Raw genomic sequence first — 27742 nt, forward strand, 5'->3', positions numbered from 1 at the left:
CTTTCTCATCTCTGTTGTCACATCCATCCTTTCTTAAAGAGTCTTCTGCCTGCTTCCTTACGTTTCACTTACTGTCTCAGTAGTGGGAGTGACATCTCTAGTGACATTACATTCACTTACACCACGCAGTAGCCTCTTAATCTTTATTTGATTGAATTTTTCTGTAACTGTTGACTGACCCCTTTTTAAAACATTACCCCTTTCTTGACTTTCAGGGCATTCCAGCAACATATATCTTTCCTATATATCCCATATATATCTTTCCCATATATCTTTTCTGTTCATTGCTTTGTGGATTCCTTTGGAACTTCCCTTTATTTGGCACAACCACACAACATAGGCACTATCAGAGAATCTGGATCATACGTTTTTCTCTCTGTATCCTTCTTAAGCAGTCACATCTGTTTCTACAAGCTCAGCTGTCATCTTTGTACACATGATTTCTTAGATATACATAGGTAACCCTGATTCCTAATTTTACTCTTAAAATCAGCTTTAATCTGCCTGTCATATGTATGACATGTGTCTGCATCTCAGTTTCAGTCTGTCTAAACCCGAATTAATTATCTCTTCCTGCCCCTCAGTCCATCTCTCTTCCTTTTTGTTTGCCATCTCAATAAACCCTAACATCATTTTCTTAAGTCACCAAAACTGGACATATCCAAATAGGCTTGAACTTGTCTCTGTCTCCCAACTCCTCTCTGTTCCCTCTTATCCTCCAACTCCTGTCAAGTCCAATTGACTTTTCTTGTTAAGTGTCAGGAATCTACCTTTTTTCCAGTAAAGTCAGGCATTCTTCAGCTTTTCCTCTGTTAAGACTCAATTCAAATATCATTCTAAATATTTCCCAGATCCACACTGGCAGAATCAATCATTCCCTTATCTGTGCTGCTAGTCTAATTTCCCAGTTGAGAATTTTATCATAGGTAAATTTACATGTCTGTCCTCTAGATACAAACTTCTTAAAATGAAAGACTTTCTCCCCAGTTCCTAGTCAAGTGCTGGGATCTTAATAGACGCCTGATACATATATTTTGAATTTAGTGTGATTATTAGTTCATAATTCCAAAAAAGGGAAGTATGAGGTTTATTTCTTAAAAGGGGAAGCAGAGGAAAAATAAAGTAAGCATTTCAGCATTTGGTGGAAGTCCAGTTCTCAATTTGTATCAGAAGTGGTTTGTAGAACAGTGAAAGAGACGTTGAAAAAATTATAAATGTTACTTTCAGAAAATATTTCCAGAAGTAATATTTTTAGGACAAATCAGGCCATAAATATTTGATAGGGACTGAAACTGAAAGGGTAAATTTTAGAGTAGATTATAGTGCATTAATATTTAAGACATCAAAAAGTTGAAAGTTTTCATTGCGAGAAAGGATAAAATTAATCTGTTTTTTCCCTAGGCTGCTAGTTCAATTGATGCTGAAGATGGGTTGAGGTTCATGCAGGAGATGATTGAACTGTCAAGTCAGCAACAAAAAGAACAGCAGCTACCTCCACGAGCTGTACAAATTGTTTCCCACCCATTTTTTGGCAGGGTAGTGTTGACTGCTGGACCAGCTCAGTTTGGGCTAGATCTGTCTAAACATAAAGAGGTGTGTATACTTAAAATATGCTTGTTGAAATTGAATGCATTGTGTAAGTATTGTCTTAATTGCTTAGTCTAATTTAGTGGTTTTAATTTATTAAACCTAAATATTTAATCTAAAACCCAAATATTCGTTCTCCCAGATTAAAGTAGATTAAAAGTTAAAAGCATATCTTGAAAATTTTGAGTCATAATTTCTGTATACAATATGCTTATAGAATTTTACTTAAAATATTGTTCAGATACTGTCCAATTCTTGGCCTGTTCTCTAATTTGGTATCTTTAATTTATTTAAAAATGGTTTTTTGGACTTTTTAACAACGACCTTTTGTTGAACAAAAATCTAACTTGGAGCCTTAAGGTAGAACACAGCTAAAAGTGGAGATGGTCTGGCCAGGTGACTGTGGAGAGCGTGACACTGCAGTTCCACTGAGCCACCTTGGAAGACCACTAAGCTAGCCCAGCCCCTTAGTTTTAACCTAGGAAACAAACACCTACATTGCTAAACAGTTCACAAGTTCATCTACTGGGCTGCATATTGGGACCAGACCCAAGTCGCCTGATAATCTAAAGCCAGTGCTCTTTGAACTCCATTCCCCCTAATTGAGACCTTTTTTTGTGTGTGTATTTTAAAGCTGTAAAGGCTTATAGATTGACTCATCCATTCAACTCTTTTTTGAGTCCTAGTACTGCTATATTCTAGGCACTATTTTAGATGTTAGCTGTCTATCACGTTTATAAAGTGAGTGCAGATCATGCCCTCGTGGAGTTCGCATTCTAGGAGAGAGAGGGATAGTAAAGTATCTTTACGTTGGTATCTTTGAGATCACTTCTCTGGTGGATTTAATTTTTCTGGGAAGAACTGCTTGCAGATTTATGTAGACTAAATCCATTTTTTCCCTCTTTCAAAAATTTTTCTGGCTACAAGTGATGGTTTAAAAGTGGTTCCCAGCTGTTTTAAGTGTGGGTATGGGTATGAGGTGAATCTGCCTACAGATTCCAACCACTTACTGATAACATTGTGTCTTTGAGCAAATTATGTAACCCAAGCCTCAGTTTCCCCATATGTAAAATGGAGATATGTATTATTTTTCTTAGAGTTGTTATAAAGATCAGGTTTAGTAATTTATGTAAAAATGCTTTATAAACTGCACAACCCAGTAAAATGTTGGTTGGGTACTGTGATGTGCAAAATGTTCAAAACAAAAACTTACGCTATATGTATATTGGATATGTTATCATTAGAAAAGAAATAGTCTGTTTAAAGTTCTAGATAGTGAATTGTATTGAATAGTGATTTGAGAAGATAAAAGGATATTTCAGTTACTTTTATTTCTGACAGACAAGAGGATTTGTTGCAAGCAGTAAACCATACAATGGTTGTTCAGAGCTTACTAACCCCGAGGCAGTGATGGGAAAAATCGCTTTGATACAAAGAGGACAGTGCATGTTTGCAGAAAAGGCACGCAACATTCAGAATGCTGGTGCCATTGGTGGCATTGTTATTGGTGAGTAATCCTCTGTGCCATTGTGTTGACTAGGAAGAGATCATTTTTAGGATTTTTCCTTGTATTTGTCAAAATTTTTAGCAGAATTCATCATATTATTTTTACTTCACTAGACAGCATACTTGATGGGAATCCAGTGACTTTCTTAATTTCTATGTGTTGTATGTCTTTTTTGAAATTCTGGATTTGGGTTTCTGTATATTAATGCCAATAAAAGAACGTGGGGATAGGTGTGTACGTTGGGGCACCCCAAAGCACCCAACACCGTGGATAAGAAAATGTGCTTTGACATCCAAAGCCCTCTAAGGGCAAGAATTACACACTGCCACCTCCAGTGGGGAGCCATTAAAAATATCCATTCCTCCACAAAAAATGCAGGCTTTGGAGTCAAATACATTGGGGTGCAGTTCCTGGCTCTGCCACAAAATCATGGTGTAACGTTGGCCCAGCTTTAGTTTATTGGTTTATTCAGTAGAATATTTTTTTGAGCTCTAGTGAAAGTGGTAAAAAAAAAAATATCTTTTAGGTGGTTGTAAGGTTTGAAGATAATATATACAAAATTTCTTAGCCTAATAGCTTATATATCATAGGTATAAGCACTAGTTGCTAGCAAATTTTTATTTCCTCTGGTCTTTTTCTGCTGAAATTACAAACTCAAATCATTTACCTCTGTATTTCAACCAGTGTGTTTTGCTTTTTTATTTTTCATAGAAAATCACTTATAACAAGCAGGCCATGACTGCCAGGGAAAATATAAATTTTTCTTTTCTTTTTAAAGATGAATTTATTTATTTTTAGAGAGAAAGAGCGGGTTTGGGGTGCAGAGAGACATATGGAGAGAGAGAATCTCAAGCAGACGCCCCCACTGAATGGGGAGCCCCATGTGGGGCTCGATCTCATAACCCTGAGATTATGACCTGAGGCAAAATCAAGAGTCAAGACACTTAACTGACTGAGCCACCCAGGTCCCCCCAGTTTTTCTGTGCTTTAAGTGTACAGTTTATATTCAGAACTACAAGACCTGAGGTCACATCCTAATTATGAAATTAAGCTTTATAGCTTCTCTCACAGGGGAAATCTATTTTGAATTTTTTCTTTCTTACTAGGATAGATTTCCTTTTTCAATTCAATGTAAATAAAAATTAAGGCATTTAAAATTAAATATTAGGATTTACTTCATTGAAAATAATTGAGATATTTAAAATAAAATACTAGGATTTATTTCAGTGAACGTAACTATTTACTCTTCCTTTTGCTTATCCCATATGGGCACTCCGGTGTTGATTTACTGAGCGCATAGATTTCATTAGTTAAGTAAGTACTAGGAAAAATTCTGCTTAATAACTTAAATCAGCAGTTGGCCAACTACAGCCTATAGGCCAAGTCCACATCACTGTCTGTTTTTGTAAATAAAAGTTTTATTGGAACACAGCCATGCCAGTTTGTTTAATTTTGTCTATGCCTACTTTCGAGCAATGGTAATGGAGTAGAGAAGAACTGCATAGCCTAAAATACTCACTCTCACCAGTGACAGAAAAAGGCTGCTGCTGCTCAACTTAAACGATCGCTCCATCCTTGGCTGTTTTCCGTGCTGAGATTTCTTTCATTGGAGAATTTAATCGCTTGTCATCACTATCATTTTGAACACTTCTTTACCAAGACTTTAAAAATATAAAATATAAAATATAAAAAATAGAGGCTGGAGCACATATGAAGTAGTTTAGATTTTCCCTATAAGTCGAATTCTCGTGGTATTCTGTACTCTGCGAGGTTTGTCGAGTTTGTTTTCTTCAGTAGCTGTTAGTGGCAGAATCCTCTGCTGAGCTCAGTGGGTAAACAAGTAAGAGGCAATGATCCTTACTCGGAAATTTCATTTTTAAAGGGAAACATTCTTGTATTAGAACTTCTTTTTCCTATGTTTTTTGTTTCTGATGAAGTATTTTGTTTGATTTTGCTGGTTTTCATTGTATATAAATGAGCAAATTAGGGCTTAGTTGTTTTTTATCACAAGCACTAAAAGTAAAAATTATCTTAGAATAATCATTTGGCTGCAAGAGACAATAATTGATTTAAGCTGGTTTAAGAAGGGAGGTTTGTTTACTACTGGAACTGGATTATTTTAATTGAACGCAAGAGTAAGAAATTCGGCTGAGTAAAAATCATCAGGAACCATGATAGCTAGTAGAGTTTTTCCGTCTCTCTCTTTTCTCTGGGTCTTCCTAGACTCTCTTCTCTGCATCTCTTTGCAGTTCTGCTTCATTCTCCGGCTTCTCACCAGCTTGCTCCCTCTTTGCTCATTAGTTCCAAAACGGTCATTTTTAAAATTGCAGCCTCAGCCCTGAGCCTGTGTCCCCTTACTAGATAACTACCCACTGCTAACTGAAATAGTCTTTCTGTGTGCCACTTCCGGGTCCTCCAGACCTAGAGCCAGGTGGCCATGCTTTGTCTGATCGGCTGTTGCTAAGGAGGCGGGTCCTACATGGTATTCTCCACTTAGCGGGGCCTATCGGAGCAGGCTCTCCAAGAAGGGACAGGCAGTCTTTTCATCTGGCATGTGCCAGTAAAACAGTATTGAGCAGTTAGTTCTCCTGCAGTTACCCCACCGGTATAAAAGATCAGTAGTGTTCACCTCAACTCTATTATAGAGGAAAAAACCACGATCATCATTCTTTGTGGACAGTATAGAAACAAGAACTATCAGTTAATAGTTTGGTAAATGCCATTAAAGGAAATCTTAGTGAAATTTCATTCATAGTTATATCATTGTAAGCTAAGTCTTTGAATGTTTCTATTTTTAGGCTTTTTCATAAGCATATGGAAGTTTTTAGTCATAATCATAGAATTTTGTGTTCTGCTTTTTTCATGTAATAATAATATTCTGGTTTCTGTGTGTTCCATCAAGTAATTATAATTTGCTTATAATAGTTCACAGTTCACAATTATAAATAGCACTCCAAGAAACTACTTTAGGCATAGATTATTTTGCTTGTTTTGAGCTCTTTCCTCAGGATAAATTTCTGGAGTAGAATTAGTGAGCTCTAAAAGTATGTTCATTTTTATGATTCTTGATGCATAAAATAAGTGCTGCCAACAAGGGAAAAAGTATTAAAGATTGGTCTATAGGTCTTTTTAATGGACAGATGTTTTTATGTTTGCTGTATTCGTTTTCTGGCTAGATGACAATGAGGGGAGCAGCAGTGATACTGCCCCTCTGTTCCAGATGGCAGGTGATGGAAAAGACACAGATGACATCAAGATCCCCATGCTGTTCTTATTCAGTAAAGAAGGAAGTATCATATTGGATGCCATCCGGGAATATGAGGAGGTGGAAGTGCTCCTTTCTGACAAAGCAAAAGATAGAGGTAAGGGTAAAAAATCATGTGTTTTTTACTCAGTTTAGCATTAATTTTACTAGTTTGATAGCAAAAGTGAGTTACAGAAAGTTATTTTTGGTTCGCTGGTAAAATAGGAGATGGCTTCAAAAAATACTCCTCTTTTGGAAATAAGAGTTGTAAAACATTTATTTTGCTTTGTTGACTTAGGATGTTTTTAGAATTACATTTTTTATATGTCATTTATCATTTTTGCTCTGGTTCTGCCCAGTGATAAAAAATACAGCTAATATATCAAGAGAGCCGATTTAAACATCCACAAATGTTCACCATTCAATTCTACTGGTACTGCATCTTACATTTCTTTTATAAGGAATAAAAAGAGTGTATCAAATGGTATTGTATACAATATAATAGTAGTTAGGTTTCAGCAGGCCACCAGTTATCAAATGACCACTGTCTTGGTGAAGGCAATAAAAATCTAGCAGGTTCTCTCCACTGAGCTGTAAGTTTATCACTAGGGATTTATAAGTTACAAGAGTTACAACTGGCTAATTGGCTGATGTCTGAAGAATAGGGCAGCATGCCTTAACTCATGACAATATATTAGTCCTCGCTAGACCAAAATGTTTGTTAGTAACTTGAAGGCTCTTTGAAACCCAGATGAAACCCAAGTTATTGTATAAATGCAAGGTCTTACTAGTACTCTTTTTTAGTTTGAAGCCTAGTGATAAGGAGAAGTGAGGGGGAGTGACACATCAGACATAGACTGCCATCCCGCTTATGGGAGCAGTCCTCCTTATCCACTGGAGGCATCTGGAGAGAGAACTGTACTTCTCTCATTACCCGTGAATGGCTGAAGCTGTGGGGCTTGTGCAGGGTTGTTGAATCCCTGGGGATGTTTGTTTGACAGCTAGGTAGGAAACCGATTCAGTTCAGTATAACTTCCAAGTGAAACAGTAAAAAGTTTTGCGATAATCTAGTACTAGCCAAATCAGTGTTTTGTCTTGTCTTCCTGTATTACTTTATTCTTCTTTGACGCGTCCACTATTTAAGAGCAATGAAGTGAGTAGGATGAATTTATGTAAGGATGTATAGATAAAAACAGAACAGAATAGAGAGGATTTCTAATCTTAAATCCTCCTGTGTTCCTGACTTTTTTTTTCCTGAGTCTTTTTTTCTCAACTCAGATCTTCTTTCCTACATACATGCATTTAGGCACATCAAACACAGGCAAATTATTGTTCCATATGACTCGTTAATGCCTTTGCTTTTTCCCCCCTATTTTGTGCTACCATTGGAATTTCAGCAGCAATATTAAAAGGTAAAATGATTCCAAGCTACATTATTAATAGTAGTAAGTATCTTGCATTAATAAGCTTTAAGTTATATATATGTATATATGTATGTGTGTATGTGTAGATATACACACACGCATGTGCAAATATATATATAATTTGTTTCAGTGGATACCATGATAATATCTGGTTTAATTAATGTAATTAGATTATTTTCATGTCTAGTCAGCTGTCCCAGAATAATAATTCTTTATTGATCCTGTCATAACAAATCCTATGAATTACATATCCATATAATATAGATGAATTTACTGGTCCATGTAAGAGTCAGTCTAACAAAGACGTTTTGGCATGCATTAATTTTGATCACTTTTATTTGAATATAATGCATTTAAAATAGCTTGTTTTAAAAACTCGTATGTGTGTAGGGGTGCATGGGATTAGGACTACGAGGTTATAGTAAAGCATGTGCTATGTGCTGCTCATACCAGAAAGAGAATAAGAGAAAAAGATAAACTCTACTAGAGGTAGTTCTCCCCCACCCCCACCCGTGGGGGATATAGTCCAAGACCCCCCAGTAGATGCTGGACACTGTGGATAGTATACTGTTCTGTATGTACCATGTTTTCCTATGCATACATACCTGTGATAAAGTTTAATTTATAAATTAGGCATATAGCTAATAACAAAATAGAACAGTTATAACAATATACTGTAATGAGATTTATGTGAATCTGGTCTTTCTTAAAATACTTTTGTACCTATCCTTCTTGTGATATGAGATGATAAAATGCTACGTGATGAGATGAAGTGAGGGGAATGACAGGCATTGTGACCTAGTGGTAGGCTGCTGTTGACCTTCTGATGCTATGTCGGGAGGTGGAGGCTCATCTGTTTCCTGACCAGGGTCGACTGAGGGTAACTGAAACGTCAGAAAGGGAAACCGTGGGAAAGGGGGGGGATTACTGTACAAAAAACATTATCTAACAGTATTCTTTTAAGGACCATGCAGTAAAAGGGCTTTATGTAAATGAGACATTTTTTTTAAGTTTTGCTGGTTTCTAAGGTTAGTGAACTGTGATGTGTTACAGAGTGATCTTTTGGCAGAAAGTCTTTAAAAATTCCCCTTTTGATGTAGCTCTTTCAGGAACTGTACAACTGTATTAACAAAATCAATGTAACAAAATTATCAGTGTAACAGAAACTCAATAATAGTTTTATTAAATCAACTACCTTATTCACTTAGGAAAATACCCTAAGAAGTTGATGTCTGTAGCATTGTCATTAATTTGTCCGGTGCCATTACTGCGTGCCTCAGTGTTTCTCTTCAGTATCAGCTGATGCTGATGCTTTTGTTACAAGTGTAGATTCCTGAGTCTTACTCCAGAATATTGAATCAGACTTTCTGAAGGCAGGGACCAGAATCTGAAATTGTAAACAAACATCCCAGGTAATTACACTCAGCAACACTTTGAGAAGCACTGAAGAATGCTAAGAAGGCACCTTTTTTTTTTTTTTAATCATATGCTATGATTTATATGTGAAGCTATATATGAACCATATTGTACCATCAAGGGTACTAGGTAGGATTATATAAGTAATGCCCAATAATTAGCATCCTTAAAATCAAACAGTAACATGTCCTCCAGATTGCTCTTTAAAAATCTTATTTCACATATACATACTTCCTTTATAGAGTCACACAGTTTTGATTGAGCAGTTCTTTCCACATGTTGGTAGAGAAAATAGAAGTCCCAGAACAAGCCCCTACTCCCACTCTCACTTTCTTATTCTGATCAGAAGTCCCAGCCGTTAATACAGAAATATCTGCCATAGTCCTATCTGCTAGCAAAAATGTTCGGGTATCTTATTACATATTCTTCAGAAGTAAAGCATTAGTAATTTATCGAGTGGAAATATTGTTTCCTTGGGTCAGACCAGTCGTACTTCTAGAAGTTGTACTATCCATGGAAGTTTTAATACCATGTCTCTCATGTGTTGCATCTTTCTAGAAGATAAGAATTATTCCAACCCTGTGCTCACCAACAAATGACACTGTGCTGTTACATTTAGATCCAAATTGCAACAGTTTATAAGTGAGAATCAAATTCCTTTACTCAGTATTTTCAAGGGGAAAAGCAGCATTTTCAAGGTGCCACACGTTCTCATGCTTGTGCGTTACAGTGCAGGCTGTGGTGCCTTGAGAGCTATACACTCATGTTTTCAGGGCTACTCCTGTATTTATATCTACCTGATAAAGAGGTGGACAGAGAAAATGGAAAGAAAAGAAAGGTCCCGTGGTTCGAACTGCTCCAGATTTAAGTCTAGCAGTGTTACTTTTCCTAAGACTATCCCCCACTGAACTTGATTGGGGTGAATCTGCCCTAAAGTTGAACTGCAAAATTTAATATGTATGCAGAAGACCTCTTTGCCTGGAAAGGAGCATCTGAAACATTCTTGTTAAGCCGAATTGATACTCACCCTTCTTTCTACAACCCTTCTGCACACCTTCTACAACCTGGCATGTTTTCTCATGCATCTTTGCATTTGCACATCTCTTCCCTTTTCTGAAGTGCTTATCCATCCCTCTCCACATTCCCATGGCCCATTTCCTCTTTGAGGACATTTAGCCATCCTGCATACCCAGTTTAAATACCACCTTTTAATGGAATTTTCTCTTATTCTCATAGGTTAAATGTAAGGGTGTCTTTTTTTTTTTTAAGATTTATTTATTTATTTTAGATAGAGAGCAGGGGGAGGGGAAGAGGGAGAGAGAGTCTTAAGCAGACTCCGTGCTGAGTGCAGAGCCTGACATGGGGCTCAGTCTCACAACCCTGAGATCGTGACCTGAGCTGAAACCAAGAGTCGGACGCTTAACTGCGCCACCCAGGTGCCCCAGGGGTCTTTTTAATATAGTTCTACTTTGACATTCATATTACATCCTGCTTCTGTACCTGCTGCATCTCTATAATCCTTGCTTTCAGCAAATGCTGGCCGTACAGATGCATGAATGATGGTAGAACATCCAGTCTCTTAAATCTTTGCCAAGGCTCCCTTGTCCTTTTATTATTAAAACTTAACAATTTCTTGTCTTTATATCTTGAGATTTTCTTCATTCTTTTTTTGCTCCCTGTGTTTCCGATACACCGTTTCTGAATTTAGTGATGTAGTTGCGAACGCTTCGAGAACTCTGGTGCGCCATATTGGGTGCTGCCCCGCACCGTGGCACAGCTGTGAAACAGTGTGACGGACCCTGACTCCTTCCTTGCCTTTCCTGCTTCTCCCTCTACCATCTTTACTTTCCTCCTTGCTGCCTCTTGGCTCTCTATCAGATAGTCTTACAGATTTCCTGTTTCCAGACTTGCTCTTCTTTTCCACTAATCTGTTTGTTTACTCCTATGCCAATAATAAAAGTTCACTATTTTGAATGCATTTTGATACCTGAGAAGGCAACTCTCTTCTCACTAATTCTTTTCAAAATTTCTTGACTTCTCTTCAATGTATATTCTTCCATAAGAACTTCCGAATAGTTCTATCTGGTCCCAAAAGAAAAAAAAGAAACTAGAAATGGGGTTCATTTTGGAATTGTGTAGTTGTATGCTTTACATATAAATAAGTTTTTGTTAAATATTAAGAACATTCCATCCAGGAACATACACTTACCTGTAAATGTAATCAGATCTTGTTTTATGTTTTCATTAAAATTTTATGGTGTTAAGTAATGTAGGTCTCGTACCTTTCATAATAAATTTAATCGTTTTACAGTATTTATTTTTATTATGAAAAGGGTACTTAATTTTATTTCTAACCAGTTGTTACTATAGAGAGGTTATTTGCCATTTATCTTATTTTTACCCTCTGTATCAAGTTTTTTTATTATCTTAATGGTATTTTTTAAAAATTAAGAGTTGTTTTGAGTTTAAGTATACAACACTGTCTAAGAATACAATTCGATCTGTTCTTCTCCTACATTTACACTGGCTCTTCTTTTTTCTTATCCTATTGTATTAGCTAGATTGCCAAAATATATTGCATAATATGTATCCCTAGGGTAATTTTTTGCCAAAAGCACAATTTTTATTACTAGATGAGACAGTATTACACTTTTCCCTATTCTTCTAAACCAGATTAATGCAATCTAGCAAAAACCTGAAGGTTTTTCTTTTTGTTTTCCCTTGAACTTAAGGTAGCCTAGTATAAATGAGTGGCCAGCTCCTGCTTTCTCTTCTTTGGTCCCCACCATGGTTTTTCTAATTATTGAATTAAAGTACACCTTTTCCACAGCTTAGAAGAGAGAGAGAGTGGGGACTCCCCCAGCCCCCAAGAACTTAAGCTTCCCTAGTCAAGTAATCCTACTTCATCAGCGTGTACATAAACGTACCTGTCTGTACCTTCCTGCATGCCTGTTTCCTTTAGTTTTTCTGGTTTTATAATATGTCCATCTTCCCTTCCTTCTTTGACTCATTAACACTAAATCTCAGCTCAAGTGTCACTTTCTGAAGGAAACCCTCAACTATCCTTATTCTTTCCTATTCCCTGTAGGCTTCGCTAGCAACATAAAACATGTTACAGAGTTTTCCATTTATTTGTCTGATTATTTGTAAAAGTTTTCCCCAACCGGACTAAAAGATCCATTAGGTCAGGTCTGGTGTTTGGTTTTTGCCTCATTTTATCCCTAGCATCTTGCAAAGTGCTTGCACACAGAGAGGGGACACTCGGGGCTATTTGCTGACTGCCGCCAGAGACTGGGAGGACGCGGCAGGGGGCATCCGTGTGATTTACGTGCTTTCTTGTAGGAGCACTAAACAGACTGCCTCTAGTGGTTTACTGTATATTCAGTACAGGAGGGTTAACCTGCTCTTCAGCCTTCCAGTGAATTTTAAAATGATATCTTACAAGTCACAGACCTATAATAATGAGATACAAGTTTTGTAAATAATCTCAGTTCTTGCTTGTCTTTATGAAGATATTTTATCTAACCTCATTAATACCCTCAACTCATCCATAATTTTGTATTATCAGCATTATCATGGCTTACTGAGTGGAATTTCACTTTTCAAAAGAATATTATCTTAAAACATAGAAGTGCTGTTTAAAATTTATTCATATGTTCTGTTTCATTTACAAGCCTTCCTGAATTTAGATATTTAATAATAAATTTTAGAAATATAGTGCAAATTTATATGCACTTTAATAATATTATCTAGTGTATTTCTTGGCATTTACTAATCCCCACTGAAGGCAGTCTTACAGTTATTAGAGTCATTCCTTTCAGTTTGGAAGAGTATTTATTTTGTACTGTCACATTTTACAAAACGCATATACAGGAAAAATGTGATTACATTATTATTCGAAGGCAGTACTTTTACTCTTCAATGTTAATGTTCACTGTTCTTCATTAAAATGCTTTTCTTTCTCTTTTATTTCTTCATTTTACTTCAAAAACCAGTATGCTCTTAAAACTGCAAAAGTAAATATTTTGAGTGGGAAAGTAGCATGAAGCTTGTTTCTTTCATATACAGACCCTGAAATGGAAAATGAAGAACAACCATCCTCCGAAAATGATTCTCAGAATCAGAGTGCTGAACAGATTACATCAAGTTCTCAGGAGGTTGATTTGGTTGATCAAGAGTCTCCTGAGGAAAGTTCTCTAAACTCAGAACCAGAATCATCTCCAGCAGATACGGACAATGCTGCAAGTGTTTCTGCTTCTGAACAGAATTCTCACCCCACGGAAAACCGTGAGACTGCAAGTCTTGATGGTGAATGTACAGATTTAGATAACCAACTTCAAGAACAATCAGAAACTGAGGAAGATTCCAGTCCTAATGTTAGCTGGGGTAAAAAGGTCCAGCCTATAGACTCCATATTAGCAGACTGGAATGAAGATATAGAAGCATTTGAAATGATGGAGAAAGATGAACTATGACTCACTAAAGAATCTGGTGGTAGGTATTTAAAAAGAAAAGGCAAACTGTGGTTCACAGACACCCGGATACTAATAGGCTCTCTAATGGGAGTCGTTAAGTTTGGTGACGAGCAACCATGTTCTGACTGAGATGGTTACCATAGGCATCTGGAGCATGCCATGTTAGAATTGACCTTGCTTAAAACTGTCCCATCAGAAATGGAAACTCACAGCCCCTCCCCCACCCTGATCCCCACCCTGTGACAGCGTCGCACCACCCTGCAGCACCTCAGGCCAGGAAAAGGTTGCTGGGCATTCGTAGGAACCAGATTTCTGCAGTCTCTGGATAGACAAACACATTCAGTTAATGGTGGAGTGGAGAATAGGAATTTGTATAGCTTTCTAATTAAAGGAAGCTTGGCTTTCTTGGTTTTGGGGTTAGAGGCTCTTTTGGGAAAAGACACATGAGTATTGTGGGCATTCTGGTTATGCTGCCTTCACAAAAACCCTCAGAGTGACCTCAGTGGTTCTGAAGCAAATGCATTTATGATGAAAACAGCCTTTGCTCGCGTCACTTCATTGTCTAACAAATGATCAAGACGACTTGATTTTTTCTCTCTTAACAATGTCCTTTTCGTTTAAACCAAAGGTGAAGCCAGTGTACTTTCTCAGTGAGTTCTCTGTGTAAAGGTTAATCATTGGGACCAGGTAAAAAGGTCACATAATATATTATGGAAATTGGTTACTTAAGAAAAATGGAACAAGGGAGAAACTCTAATGTAATATGAACTTGCCATTGGGCCTTCTGTAGGGAAAGCCGTGACTACTCTGAAATGGAACTTAAAGTTCTGTCCTTGTCGGGTAAATTAGAAATCTTCTCCAGTTCATTTCTCTTAGAGGGGATTACCTCTAGCCATCAGCCTTACTCCATCCCATGTTTAGTATGCAATTTGAACCACAAGGGCCATATCGCCAATGGTTGAATACATTTTGTTCCATTTTTCTATCTTAGGGAGCCATAATAAAACTGTGGTAGTGATCTAAAAATCCTAGGGAAACTACTATTTTTTTTTCTTTGAAACTATAGTTTGTAAAGATGCACCTAAGGAGTCTGTCACATTTTCTGTTGAATCATGGTTTTTAAGGTATTTTTTTTTAACTTTTTTTTTTTTTTAAGCAGATATTCCTTCTGTTACAGACTTGAAAATTAATCTATGGTAACCTGTGTAAGAAACTTACACAGTAGCAACTAACATATAGCCATGTAGCTTAATGAGAATTTATCTTCCTTCTTTGTTTTGGTGGCAGTCTGGTGCTGGCCACATTTAAGTTTTAAAAACTGTTGTTGATATCCTGTAGACAGCCCTGTAGTTAAAATCATGGTTTTATTCATTTTATTTATTTTTTTAAAGCTTACTAAATCACTTCTAAAGGAATATTTGTGAGACTTAATTTTCTTTCTCTTTACCGTGACATTACGTAATAATCTTTTCTTAAAACACAGTTTTGAGGTACTGAGGAACTTAAACTGTATATGGAGCTGTTAAAAGAAGAGCAGTGCTGTATTGTAGTTATGTATATTCATGTACAGTATGTCTTAGATCCCAGGTAAACATATTCTTTATAAGGGGATAAATAGCTGCTTTCAAAAATTCCAGCTAAGTGTAATTGGGTCAGTGAATAATAAAACTAATAGAGAATTCACTTTTTGGGAGGGGGAGGGTGGGGAAGAGTAGTCTTATAAGACCTTTATTGGCCCTTAATTAAACCTGACACTAAAATGGATATTTTAGTCTTTCTGCATGTGAAATTTGGTGTAAGAAGATAGAACTATAATATATACAGTATACGGAAGGATAGACATAGTGCTTTGTTTATATTAATTGCAAAGCTGCCAAAATAGCTGAAGCTTAAATTACTTGACTTGCCTTGATTTATAGGACTGGGGCTTGGAGAAAAGGAGCAGATGTTCCTCTAAGACTTTGATTACAGAAGCCTTATATACATTGATTTGATTTTATATTTGTAGCTTAGAGCCATTGTTGTCTAAATCCAACTTTTCTAAGTTATCAAAACAACGTAATTTTTTTTTCCCAGCGAAGATCTCATGGTGTGTGAGAGCCAGCTTACTAGCTCTGCCTTTGGCCAGTAGGGGGAGATGTTGCCATTCATTGAAGTCTAGAAGCAACTTGTTCACTTTTCTAGAAAAGTGAATCCTTAAAATAAAAAAAAAAAAAAGGAAAATTTAACAAGTTATACTTAACACCCAGAAGGAATCATACTTGATTTTTCCCTAGTTAAGAAGGTGAATGATCAGCTTCAAAACTCCCAACGTTATCATTAACTCCACATTCTTATTTGACATACTGCCATGAAGTTGAGTTCATTAAAAAATTCCAACAGCATTAGGTGTTTTTATTTATGTTTTATTTTTTAAATACCTTTGATAGACATTTTATGTACTTCTTAAATATTCAGGGGGTTCTGTGAGACCCTGAATTTTAGAAACATCTGGTCTACCTCAGTTAAATGTTGACTGCATAGAAACAGAGCTGAAGTGATCACCACAGCCATAAAATTGTTTGACTAAGAAGGATTTATACAATGTTTACAAACCTGGAATCAAGTAAGGATTTTATCTGAAAGTGAGAAGTTAGATATTAGAGCAAGTATTTAATTCAGGTATTTTCAAGTTTTAAAACTTAACTTGTTTACCTACTAAAAAATAGCTGTAGTTTTTTCTGCTTATGAAAGTCTTTTGAAATGATACACCCTAATTTGCAATAATCTTCCCATAAAGTTGTAGGTATGACAGAATTGTAATTTACTGGATATGTTTAGGATGGGATATTTTGTTGGGTGGGTGGGTTTTTTTTGTGTTTTTTTTTTGTTTTGTTTTTTGTTTTTAACCTTTAGTAGGCTTCCAACAAGAATACAGTTGTTTCAGAACAAATTGGTTTTTGACATTATACTTTCCCCTTTTTCTTCACAGTATTAGAGAGTAAAATGAAAAATTGTGTGCTCTCTGATTTTAGTTTCTAATGTAATTATTTTGAGAATTTAAAAAAAATTTAAATTACCATCATAGCCCTTTTTACAATAAAACCAGCATTTGTTCTCTCACCAAACCCTATGCCAGATTCATCATAAAGGAAGCTCAGCAGAAGTAATTCAGATAGTCTTATAATTTTGGAGGTGGGGGGTGGAGGGAGCTGATTTAGTAAATATTCCAACCGGTCGTTTTATGCACAAGGCTTCAGTCAGAACATAGAAAAAAAAACATTCTGTGAATGAAATATTGTATGTTCAGATTTTATAAAAGACATTTTTAAAAGCCCAATTTACAGCCGTATATTTTCTTATGTAATTTATGAAAAAGATGTCTGTACTAACAGGTGCTGTAACACTACTGTTGTTGGATTTTATTGTTTGGTGATAAACGTATACAATATTTCTAAGGGAAACTATGTACTGTGATGTAAAAGTCTGGGCAAAATGTATATAATCCTTGTATATAATTGTGTATTTGATTATAATTACTGATTGTAAAGATTTAATAAAATATGTAAATATTCTGGTCTAGTTTTAATTTGGATTTTTATCATCATTTTGCCTATCTTTATACTTTGGTATCTTTTTAAAAAAATTTTTCACCACTCTGTCTTCTCTTTATTTTCATTTTACCCCAGGGGAGTAAATCTGGGGACAACTTAGGGTTTGGAAACACACATTGAAGAGTTCCACAACTCAGTGCCAGGAACCCTCAGAGCAGATAAGAGTTAATAATTTACAGTGTCAATATTGGTAACATGTTTATGTTTTGAGTTTACTTAATAAAATGAGTTCTTCTGATAATCGTCATCCAAAGTAACCCGGACCTCTCCTGTTCATTCCAGTGAGACCACTTCCTTTTAGCAGCCACTTTCAGATACTGAGATACTGTGCTTTTCATCTGTAATGTTCCAGAGTTTCTGAGCACAGACATCTTGAAAGGCCTAATCGTAATCACTATTATCTATTGGTAATTGCTTTCTTTAAAGATGAGTACATTGAGCCCTGAAGTTCTAAACATGTCACTCAAAGTCGCACATTTGGTGACTGGGCAATGGGATGGGAGCCCTGCTCTATCTCCTGAGCCCATGCTCCTTACAGTGTACCTTCTCCCTTTCTCTGTCCTTACCCCTTCTCACACGCCCATTACAGATTCCGCTCTCCTTTTGCTCAGCCACTACCTTCCCACCCGACAGCTTTCTCCCCATTTGGGACTGAAGTTTAGAAATGGTAGCATCCATTCTCTGGTTCTCTGGACATTAATTCTGGTGTCAGCATGCCTCCATTCTCCAAGGACAATGCACCACTATTTCAGGAAGAGTTCAAAGGATCTAATAGCATCTCTTGGAAGATTTCAAAGGGGAGGTTGCCTTTCCTGGATAAAGCAAACGTAAGAGTGCTCTCTGCTAAGAGAAACTAAGTATTGTAAGGGTTGAGAATAGTGTCAGCATCCACCTGCTAGTAAAGTTTGTAGTTCCCAAAGCTTTGCTCTTGATTTACTCTAATAAGCCTGGAGGTCTGTAGTGTTCATCTTCAGTGAAGAAGTAAATGGGAGGCCACTGATAGACCCTTGGGGATTCTCTCAATTCATAAAAGAATGCACTTGTCGTCCCAGATGATGGAGAAATGCTTGAGTCAGTGGCAAGAAGAGAGTATAATGCTAAACGAAGAAAAATCTATGATCGTATACATACAATCTCAACTCTTGCGTGTGTGAAGAGAGACTCATTTATTCAACAGACTGTACCCCTCCTGTGTGCTAGGCATTGTCTGGGGCAGTGGGCAACACATAGCAAAGAAGACAGGAAATAAAGTAGTAAATACGATAATGAGTTTATGAAGAAAGATGACGGTGAGAGGATAGTGATGGAAATCAGCATAGTGAAAGAATTCTCTTTTAAATAACCAAAATATTAACAGTGGTTATCTCTGGATTATAGGTGATTTCTATTTCTTTACTTATAACTTTGTGTTTTCGTAAGTTTCCAAACGAGCAATAGGATTTTAAGAATACAACCAGCCTAGGTCAGCTAGAGGATAAAAGGGAGAAAGAAAAATATCACCCGGGAACCTACGATCCGGTGCTTCTGCCCAAGTCAGCAAGTCCCTGACGTGCCGTAGATCTCTCACGGACCTACGCAAGGAAGGACAGCACAGTACGCTGTCCCAAAATACGCCACTTTGGCAAATTGATTATTTTGAATCAAAGTTACTTTAGAAACAGCTAGTGCGAAAAGGACACTCTGACCTTCCTTTGTCCCCCTGCAAAGAGGAAATAAATCTGTCCTGTGAAAGGTACCCTCCCTGTCCCAGGAGGTTAGGGGCATCCTTATCACCAGAGGGAGGGAATTTAGCGCAGAGAGGGTTGTTGAACAAACCCCGTTACTTGTTCCTTAATTTGCTACACCAAGGCCAAGCTCTTTTGTCTTGCTAATTCCTCACACATGTATTATTACTTTCTTATCTAAAAAGTTTAACAAAGCTGCCTGCTTTGGTCACTTCTTTGAATCTTGTTTTTATGGGCTCCTGTACATACAAAATTAAATTTGCTTTTCTCTTGTTAATCTGTCTTACGTCAGTTTAGTTATTAGACGAGCCAAAGAACCCAAAGGGGAAGAAGGGGAAAGCTTTTCTCCTTCACTCAAAAGATTGATCAGGTGTCGTCTGTGGCAGAGGGAGCAGAGGAGCGGATCTGAGAAGGCCTGGAGGCAATGGGAGGAGGGGCTTGTATAAAACGGAAAGGAAAAGGGCAGGTGGAGAGGGAGGAGGAAAATGAGAGCAGTATTCCAAAAACCAGAAGAAAAGATTATTTCGAGGAGAAAGTTGGCAAATACTCTGAAACCCCTGAAGAGTCAGTGCTGGCAAACTTGCTATGGAAGAGTGTGGGTTCAGCGCGGCTCTAGTGTCTGATGTTTGAGAAAAGCCAAGAAAACGAGGTGAAATTTCATCTTCAATGCCGTACAGGTTGAAATAGATGTGACAACCTCTGAGCTGGCAGATTTTAACCTCCAAATGTCAGTGTGGGAAGAAGACTCCTCCGTTTTCCAGGGTGCATTCGCCAAGCTCCAGTTCGGGATTTCTTCTGTACACCAAAGGCCTCCTCCAGCTGTTGAGATTTTCTGGCTTAATGTTCCAGATGGTGATGATGTGGCTTTCCAAACAGCACTGGTTTAATCAAGCAGGTCAATGGGGGGAAAAAAGCCTCATCCATTCACCTTCCAATAGTTCTAATGTCAACCATTGACATCTTCTTTGATGTGAGGCCATGAAAGTTCCTTTTCTGAAGCCAGTTTAGATCTCCGCTCTGTCAACTGATCTGGCCGGACTACTGACTCAGCTTCACCCCAACGTCTTCCTTCTGTGGTTCTGGGCTTCCCTGACTTCCACCCAGTTTACATCTGTAAGCCTCTGCTCAGCGCTACAGTGATTCCTTCAAGTTCCAGCAATGATCTAAGAGGACTGGTCCAGTGAGCTCTCCATTCACAGGCAGTGTGGTGACTCACGCCCTCTTTGCAGAGCTGATCATAAAAAGAGCCGCCAATCTTTGAGTCCTCACCAGGCATAAACAGATCCTGGGCACTCTGTATTGGTAAGTCCTTACCCGTACGACAACCTCATGAGATGTCTGCAATTTCATTTTACAGATCAGGAAGAATAAGATTCAGTGGAGTTGACTGGCTTGCCAAAAGGCACAGAGCCAGTTAGATGGGGCTAGAATTTCAGTCCAGATTAATCTAAATCAGTTTACTACACAGGCTGCCATTCCTAACTATGCACAGTGATCCATTTGAACCGAGTGAAATATGGTTGCTAAACAAGGCTGCATCAGAGAGCCTTACGAGCGATGTTCTCCTGCCAACCAGCCCACCACCAAAGGGATCTGGGAATCAAAGGTACTTTGCACTTACCAAAGAGGTGGTAATAGGAGAATGGGCTGCTTTCAGGCTCAAGCATTATGGTCTCTGAGCCAGAAGGTATTTATTGGAAACCCTTCAAAAGGCCAGGAACGTGGGTCTCCCTCTTTCTAGCAGTTTCTCTGATCTTTGGCTCAAACATATAATCATCCCTAGTCAGAAGGGCCAGACCTAGGAGACATCTATAAACTGTCCAAAAAATGACACAAGTGGGTTTACCCAGCTCATCACTGGACTGGGAGCTCCTGGAGAAAACAGAGAAGTTTGGCCCTATTCATCTCCTCACCTAGACCAGTACCTCGCTCTTGAAGGGCACTCACTAAACACTTCTGGAGTGAAAAAAACAAAACAAAACAAACCTGGTTTTGAACAAATTGACAAATGGAAGAGCTAGAATTTGCAATCACTGAGAAATGTCAAAGACGTACTGGCTTTGAAGACTGGTACAAAGATAATCCTACACTATTTTTTTGTTGGAAGCAGACATTGTCAGGAACACAAGTCATGCTATGATCTCAGAGTTTTAGACCCAAAGAATTCTGTTTCCTTTCCATCACTGATTCTCCTTGTTGGACAGAGAAGAAAACAGAAACCAGAAGTGGGAAGTGACCTGACCAAGGTCACACATATTCAGGATTGATGACCTCTTAGGTTCTGGAGCAACTGTTTCAAAGTCATTCCCCTGCTTCAGAACCTTGGTACATCCATTCCTCTGCCAGTTAACATTCACGCAGTGGGACGATGACTAACTTCAGCCCTGCCCCCGAGGTGCCTTTGTGAAACTCCAGGGCTCCACTGAACATGCTTTAAAAGCTACTGACTTAGATAATTTATTATTTGTTATTTAAACTTCTAGCACGTTCAAGCAAAAGTGTCTTTTAATTCCCTGAACACTGGCTATTCTCATTGGCAGTGTTTATTCTTCGCTTCCTTTCCTGATGAATAAACCCATTAATGAAAGAATACACTGTGTACTTTCTTTTGTTCTGTTATTCGTCTGAATTAATGTGTGTGGGCAAAGCTCAACTGGTGAGACCAAGATACAGATCTTTTGCCTGGTGGGCCCTCTTGTGGGTCTGACCCAACGGTTCCCAAGCTTTCTTTGTGGGGATGGCAGAAATGGTTCTCTTTCCACCTAAATGACTGAACTGAAATTTCTTAATTTGCAATTCGGAGTGAGATACAGAAGTACAATGATGAACAACCTGTTTGTATTTGTACTGGGAAAACAGTAATGGAGAATTCTAGACCGATGATGCCAGAGACATCTCATCTTTAGCCAGTATTTTCTAGCTTATAATAATAATGCTCACTTACTGGTTGTTTGCCATGTGCTTAGAATTTATAAAACCATTTGAAACTGGTACCATTATTATTCCCATTCTACCAACGGCAGTTGGGGTTTTTAACTCCAAGAAGCACATTCTGGCTAAATAAAGCAGGGTGGTAGGGAGACACTGGAGAGTGAGCATTCTCTTGGAAGGTTCTAGTCATGGTGACCAGGGTTGCTGGGGGAGGGAAGAGGTTCTCAACGTGGAAGTTACAAGTACAGACTCTGAAGCCAGACTGCTGAGATTAGAATCCCGACTCTACCCCTTATTCTCCGTGACCTTGGCCTGGGGCTCTCAGTTTCCTCATCTGTAAGGTGGGATTATTGTTGGATCCTATTGTTAGCTATTGTGTAAAGTGTTATGTAAATGTGCTTTGAAGTCCCCTCCTGTCCACTGCTGCCCTCCCCTCCCCTCCCCAGAGGTTGCTGTCCTTGAGCTTCAACTATAAATTCTAACTCTATTAACCTGTTGGGTGTCATCACTAGTAGGAGCTTTGGTCGTGTGCTCTGTCCTTGGACTTCTGATGGGTCCAGGTAGAGCTGTGGGGAGAGTATCCAACCAGAAGACACAGACCTAATCTTCTCCTTCTCTCAAAAGACAGCAGAAAAGTTGTTTGAAACAATAGAAGGTTTCAAAAGCCGTATTTCAGGGAGAAACAAAGAAGTGGCCTGGATCATTTGTACAGGTCTTGTGCAACAGGAGACCGGAAGAATAAATTAAGTCTCAGAATGAACAAAGTACACACAGGGGAGCAGGGCATGTCCTGAGGACATTGGCTTTTGTCTCTACCCCAAGAACTCCCAAGGGCAGGCCTGCCAAGTGGGAGTGCTCACTAGCTGTCCAATGCAATCCCTAAAGCAGCCTCTGAATAACTTGGGTGGAGATGATCCAGGCAGCAGCCCAGACGCCCATGACGGGGGAGAACCTCTGCCACTCAGAATGTGAGTTACGGAAAGGGTGGTACTCACGGCCAGCAGGTCTGGGCTACAGAGCCCCCTTCTCTTTGCACAGACTCCACAACTAGAGAAAGAGCCCCACATTGTCAAAGAGTCGTATAGGAGCAGAGGTGGAAGGGATGGGGGGGAGGGGGGGAGGGAGGATGGAAGGAAGGAGGAAAGGAAGGAAGAAAGGAAGGAAGGAAGGAAGAAAGGAAGGAAGGGAGGGAGGAAGGAAGGAAGAAAAGAGGAAAGGAAGGGAGGGAGGGAGGAAGAAAAAAAATTTAAAAGAAAAAGGCAATTATTCCAGTAAAGCACCAATTTTACAAGGGAAAAAACACAAAGCCAATTTCCTGGGAATTCTCACATCACTGTGAAAAAAAGCACATTGTACAACCCATCTTCCTGGAAAAAGTAGGGAAAAGTGTCTCCTCCATGTAGCCTTGGGCCACCCAGAGCTCTACAGATTCAGGCTGGGACATAATTTTTCTCTGGTTCTTGAGGGTTGCATCTTTTTTTGGTGTTTCTTTTTATTTTTCCCCCACAAATTTTCTCTGTCACATGTAAGAACCAAAATTCCTTCCTGAAGCCTCTCATTCCCAGCACTTGGTCGGAAAGTGTCTGATCTCGTGATGCAAAACCGCTTGCTTGCCCGGTGACCTTGGCAAGTTACCTCACTTCCCGGGACGTGGTTTTCTCCTCCGTAGAGTATGGCTTTTTGTCTGCCCAGCAAGCTTTCCTCCGTTTTCTCTGTTTAGAGGGTTCCGCTGCAGGACTGACGCTATAGAAATAAACGCTATCAGATACAGTCTTGCTTCCGCAGCCTCTCTCGCAGCCATGGGGTGAGGTCATAGCTTCAGTTCTGTGATTTGGAACTTTGAATTTGAGGCAGGATCACCTGGAATCTGTTCCCATGAGAGTGGTGGCAGCCACTACATTCAACAGAGACACGGTGACGACATTTGGGACCAAGGACACTGAGATGTCTGTGTCCTGTGTGTTGGGGAGGGACATACTTGTTCCCGACCGCTCATGTTCCTGTGCGGAAGTTCCTCTCTAACCCTGGTTTGCCTCCCCACCCGTTAGTTACTGGATTGGTGAACTGGAAGCCAACCTGTCTGTGGAAAACACGCTTTTTGGGCTACTTTCTCCTGTGCAATAAAAGGAGTCGCCTCTGAGTGAGAGGGGAAGCCTGGGTTTTCCTGCTCTGCCAGTTATTGGGTAGGTCAGTCTGCCTAATTCTATAATGAGGTGTTAGCATTTCTGTGTTTGTCCATAAATCTGTTGCGTTTTTAAAACTTAAGTTTATTTCAGAAGGAAATTTTTTTAAAAGATTTTATTTATTTGAGAGAAAGACAGTGAGAGAGAGAGAGAGAGCACAAGCAGGGGCTGGGGGGAGGGGCAGAGGGAGAGGGAGAAGCAGACTCTCCCCGAGCAGGGAACCTGATGTCGGACTTGATTCCACGACCCTGGGATCATGACGTGAGCCAAAGGCAGTTGCTTAACCGGCTGAGTCACCCAGGTGCCCCCAGAAAGAAATATTACATTTAATAAGAGAATTTTCTTTCTTTCTTTTTCTTTCTTTCTTTCTTTTCTTTCTTTCTTTCTTTCTTTCTTTCTTTTTCTTTCTTTCTTTCTCTTTCTTTTTCTTTCTTTTCTTTCTTTCTTCTTTCTTTCTTTCTTTCTTTCTTTTCTTTCTTTCTTTCTCTTCTTTCTTTCTTTCTCTTTTCTTTTCTTTTTGTAAGAGCAGAAAGGAGAAAGTGGTGGGAGATACAGAGGGAGAGAGAGAATCTTAAGCAGGCTCCTTGCTGAAATCAGATTTTAAGTAATCTCTACACCCAATGTAGGGCTTGAACTCACAATCCTGAGATCAAAANTTTTCTTTCTTTCTTTTTCTTTTCTTTTCTTTTTGTAAGAGCAGAAAGGAGAAAGTGGTGGGAGACACAGAGGGAGAGAGAGAATCTTAAGCAGGCTTCTTGCTGAAATCAGATTTTAAGTAATCTCTACACCCAATGTAGGGCTTGAACTCACAATCCTGAGATCAAAAGTCATATGCTCAGGGTACCTGGGTTTCTCAGTCAAGTGTCTGACTTTGGTTCAGGTCATGATCTCAGGGTCCTGGGATCAATCCCTGCATTGGGCTCCCTGTTCATTGGGAGTCTGCTTGTCCCCGCCCCTCCCACTTGTGTGCGCGCTCTCTCTCTCTCAATAAACAGAACCTTAAAAAAAAAGGCACATGCCTTCCTGACTCAGCCAGCCGGGTACTCCTGTATGAGCATGTTTTATACCAAAAAAAAAAAAAAAAAAAAAAAAAAAGTTTTTTGTAACTTTAAGCATGAGATGATCTTTAAATACATGATTATTAAAAAAATAATTGTATTTGTGTACCACTTAAATTCATATTCAGACAAGTGATATATGACTTTTACTCTGAAAAAGACTGTATTATGCTTTACTGCCTCCATTCTTTTTATTGCCATAGCTGTTCTCGTCCAAAAGTAAGAAATGATCAGCTACATTAAAATAAGACTTAAAAAATATTTATGCAGCTACATCATTCAGTAGGTTTGCATGGCGATTATGATAATTTCACTTTCTCTTTTTTACTTTAGCTTCCTAGTATGTGTTGAACTCAGGTGGTGTGACTCCTCCAATTTTGTTATTGTTGAGATTATCTTGGCTATTCTATCTTGTCAATTATTTCAAAAGGGTCTGATGAGATTTGGATTGGGGTTGCATTAAATATAGAGATCAAATTTGGGAAGAACAAACATTTTTAACAATATTGAGTCATGCATTCTATGAACTTGGTATGTCTTTCCATTTAATTGGATCTTCTTTAATTTCTCAGCGTATTTTATAGTTTTTAATGTAGAGTTTTTGTATGTCTTTTATCAAATTTATTCTCAAGTGTTTTGTATTTATGATTATGTATAGTTGTTTTCAATTTAAAAAAATTTATTTAAAATTTTACTTATTGGTTCTAATATATAGCCCTATAATTGATTTTTGTATATTGACCTTATGTCCTACAATCTTGTCGGATTCACTTATTGGTTGTAGTAACATTTTTGTAGGTTCTGTAGTAGTTTTTATGTAAACAATCATGCTGTCTGTAAAGAAATGACAGTTTAACTTTTTCTTTTACAATCGATCCATTTATGTCACTTTTTGGCCATTGAAAACTGGCTAGGACCTTTGGTACAATGTTGAGTAGAAGAGGTGACAGTTAACATTCTCCATTTAGTCATGAAATGAGAAAGTATTCAATATCTCATTATTATATGTGATATTAGTTGTATATTTTTTAGAGATACCCTTTTTCAGATTGAATAACTTCCCTTCCATTCCTGACTTGCTGGGAATTTTATCATGATAGCTGTTGGATTTTGTTAAACACCTTTTATGCATCTATTGCAATGATCATGTGGTTTTTCTCCTATATACTACTAACCAAAAATTAAATTAATAGATTTTCAAATATCTAACCAACCTTACATCCCTGGGATAAACTCTGCATGGTATGATGTATTATACTTTTTATATATTGCTGAGTTTGACTTACTAATATTTTGGTAATATTTTTTGTGTCGATATTCATTAAAGGTATGTTTTATTCTCTTTTCTTTTCTTTTCTTTTCTTTTTTTCTTTTCTTTTTTCTTTTCTTTTCTTTTTAAAGCAAACTCTATGCCCAGTGTTGAGCCCAAGATGGGGCTTGAACTCATGACCCTGAGATTGAGACTTGAGCTGAGATCAAGTGCTGGAACCTAACTGACTGAGTCGCCCAAAGCAACCCTTCTTTTTCTTGTTTAGGATTTTATTTTTAAGTAATCTCTACACCAAACATGGGGCTCAAACTTACAACCCCAATATCAAGAATCACATGCTTTNTATGTCACTTTTTGGCCATTGAAAACTGGCTAGGACCTTTGGTACAATGTTGAGTAGAAGAGGTGACAGTTAACATTCTCCATTTAGTCATGAAATGAGAAAGTATTCAATATCTCATTATTATATGTGATATTAGTTGTATATTTTTTAGAGATACCCTTTTTCAGATTGAGTAACTTCCCTTCTATTCCTGACTTGCTGGGAATTTTATCATGATAGCTGTTGGATTTTGTTAAACACCTTTTATGCATCTATTGAAATGATCATGTGGTTTTTCTCCTATATACTACTAACCAAAAATTAAATTAATAGATTTTCAAATATCTAACCAACCTTACATCCCTGGGATAAACTCTGCATGGTATGATGTATTATACTTTTTATATATTGCTGAATTTGACTTACTAATATTTTGGTAATATTTTTTGTGTCGATATTCATTAAAGGTATGTTTTATTCTCTTTTCTTTTCTTTTCTTTTCTTTTTTTCTTTTCTTTTTTCTTTTCTTTTCTTTTTAAAGCAAACTCTATGCCCAGTGTTGAGCCCAAGATGGGGCTTGAACTCATGACCCTGAGATTGAGACTTGAGCTGAGATCAAGTGCTGGAACCTAACTGACTGAGTCGCCCAAAGCAACCCTTCTTTTTCTTGTTTAGGATTTTATTTTTAAGTAATCTCTACACCAAACATGGGGCTCAAACTTACAACCCCAATATCAAGAATCACATGCTTTACTAACTGAGCCAGCCAGGCACCCCTATTCTCTTTGCTTATAATGTTTTTTTTCCCTTGACCACTTATGCAACTCTTTTCTTTTTTTTTTTAAATTTAAATGATTTTTTATTATATTATGTTAGTCACCATACAGTACATCCCCGGATTCCAATGTAAAGTTCGATGCTCCATTAGTTGCGTATAACACCCAGTGTACCATGCAATACGTGCCCTCCTTACCACCCATCACCAGTCTATCCCATTCCCCCACCCCC

General features: G+C 38.0%; 1 protein-coding gene across 2 annotated transcripts in view; it reads left to right on the forward strand.

Moving 5' to 3' along the window:
- The window catches only part of EDEM3 (ER degradation enhancing alpha-mannosidase like protein 3), a 66248-nt gene extending 49037 nt beyond the window's left edge, over nucleotides 1-17211 (forward strand). For both annotated transcript variants that reach the window (XM_019801374.2, XM_002920848.4), the window contains exons 17-20: nucleotides 1402-1593; nucleotides 2929-3094; nucleotides 6271-6456; nucleotides 13247-17211. In XM_019801374.2, the coding sequence (XP_019656933.2) occupies nucleotides 1402-1593; nucleotides 2929-3094; nucleotides 6271-6456; nucleotides 13247-13653 (951 nt within the window). In that variant the 3' untranslated portion in view covers nucleotides 13654-17211. The remainder of the gene's footprint in view (nucleotides 1-1401; nucleotides 1594-2928; nucleotides 3095-6270; nucleotides 6457-13246) is intronic.
- The last annotated feature ends 10531 nt before the right edge of the window (nucleotides 17212-27742 follow it).

The sequence above is a fragment of the Ailuropoda melanoleuca genome, chromosome 8 (assembly GCF_002007445.2).
Source record: "Ailuropoda melanoleuca isolate Jingjing chromosome 8, ASM200744v2, whole genome shotgun sequence".
NCBI lineage: Eukaryota > Metazoa > Chordata > Mammalia > Carnivora > Ursidae > Ailuropoda > Ailuropoda melanoleuca.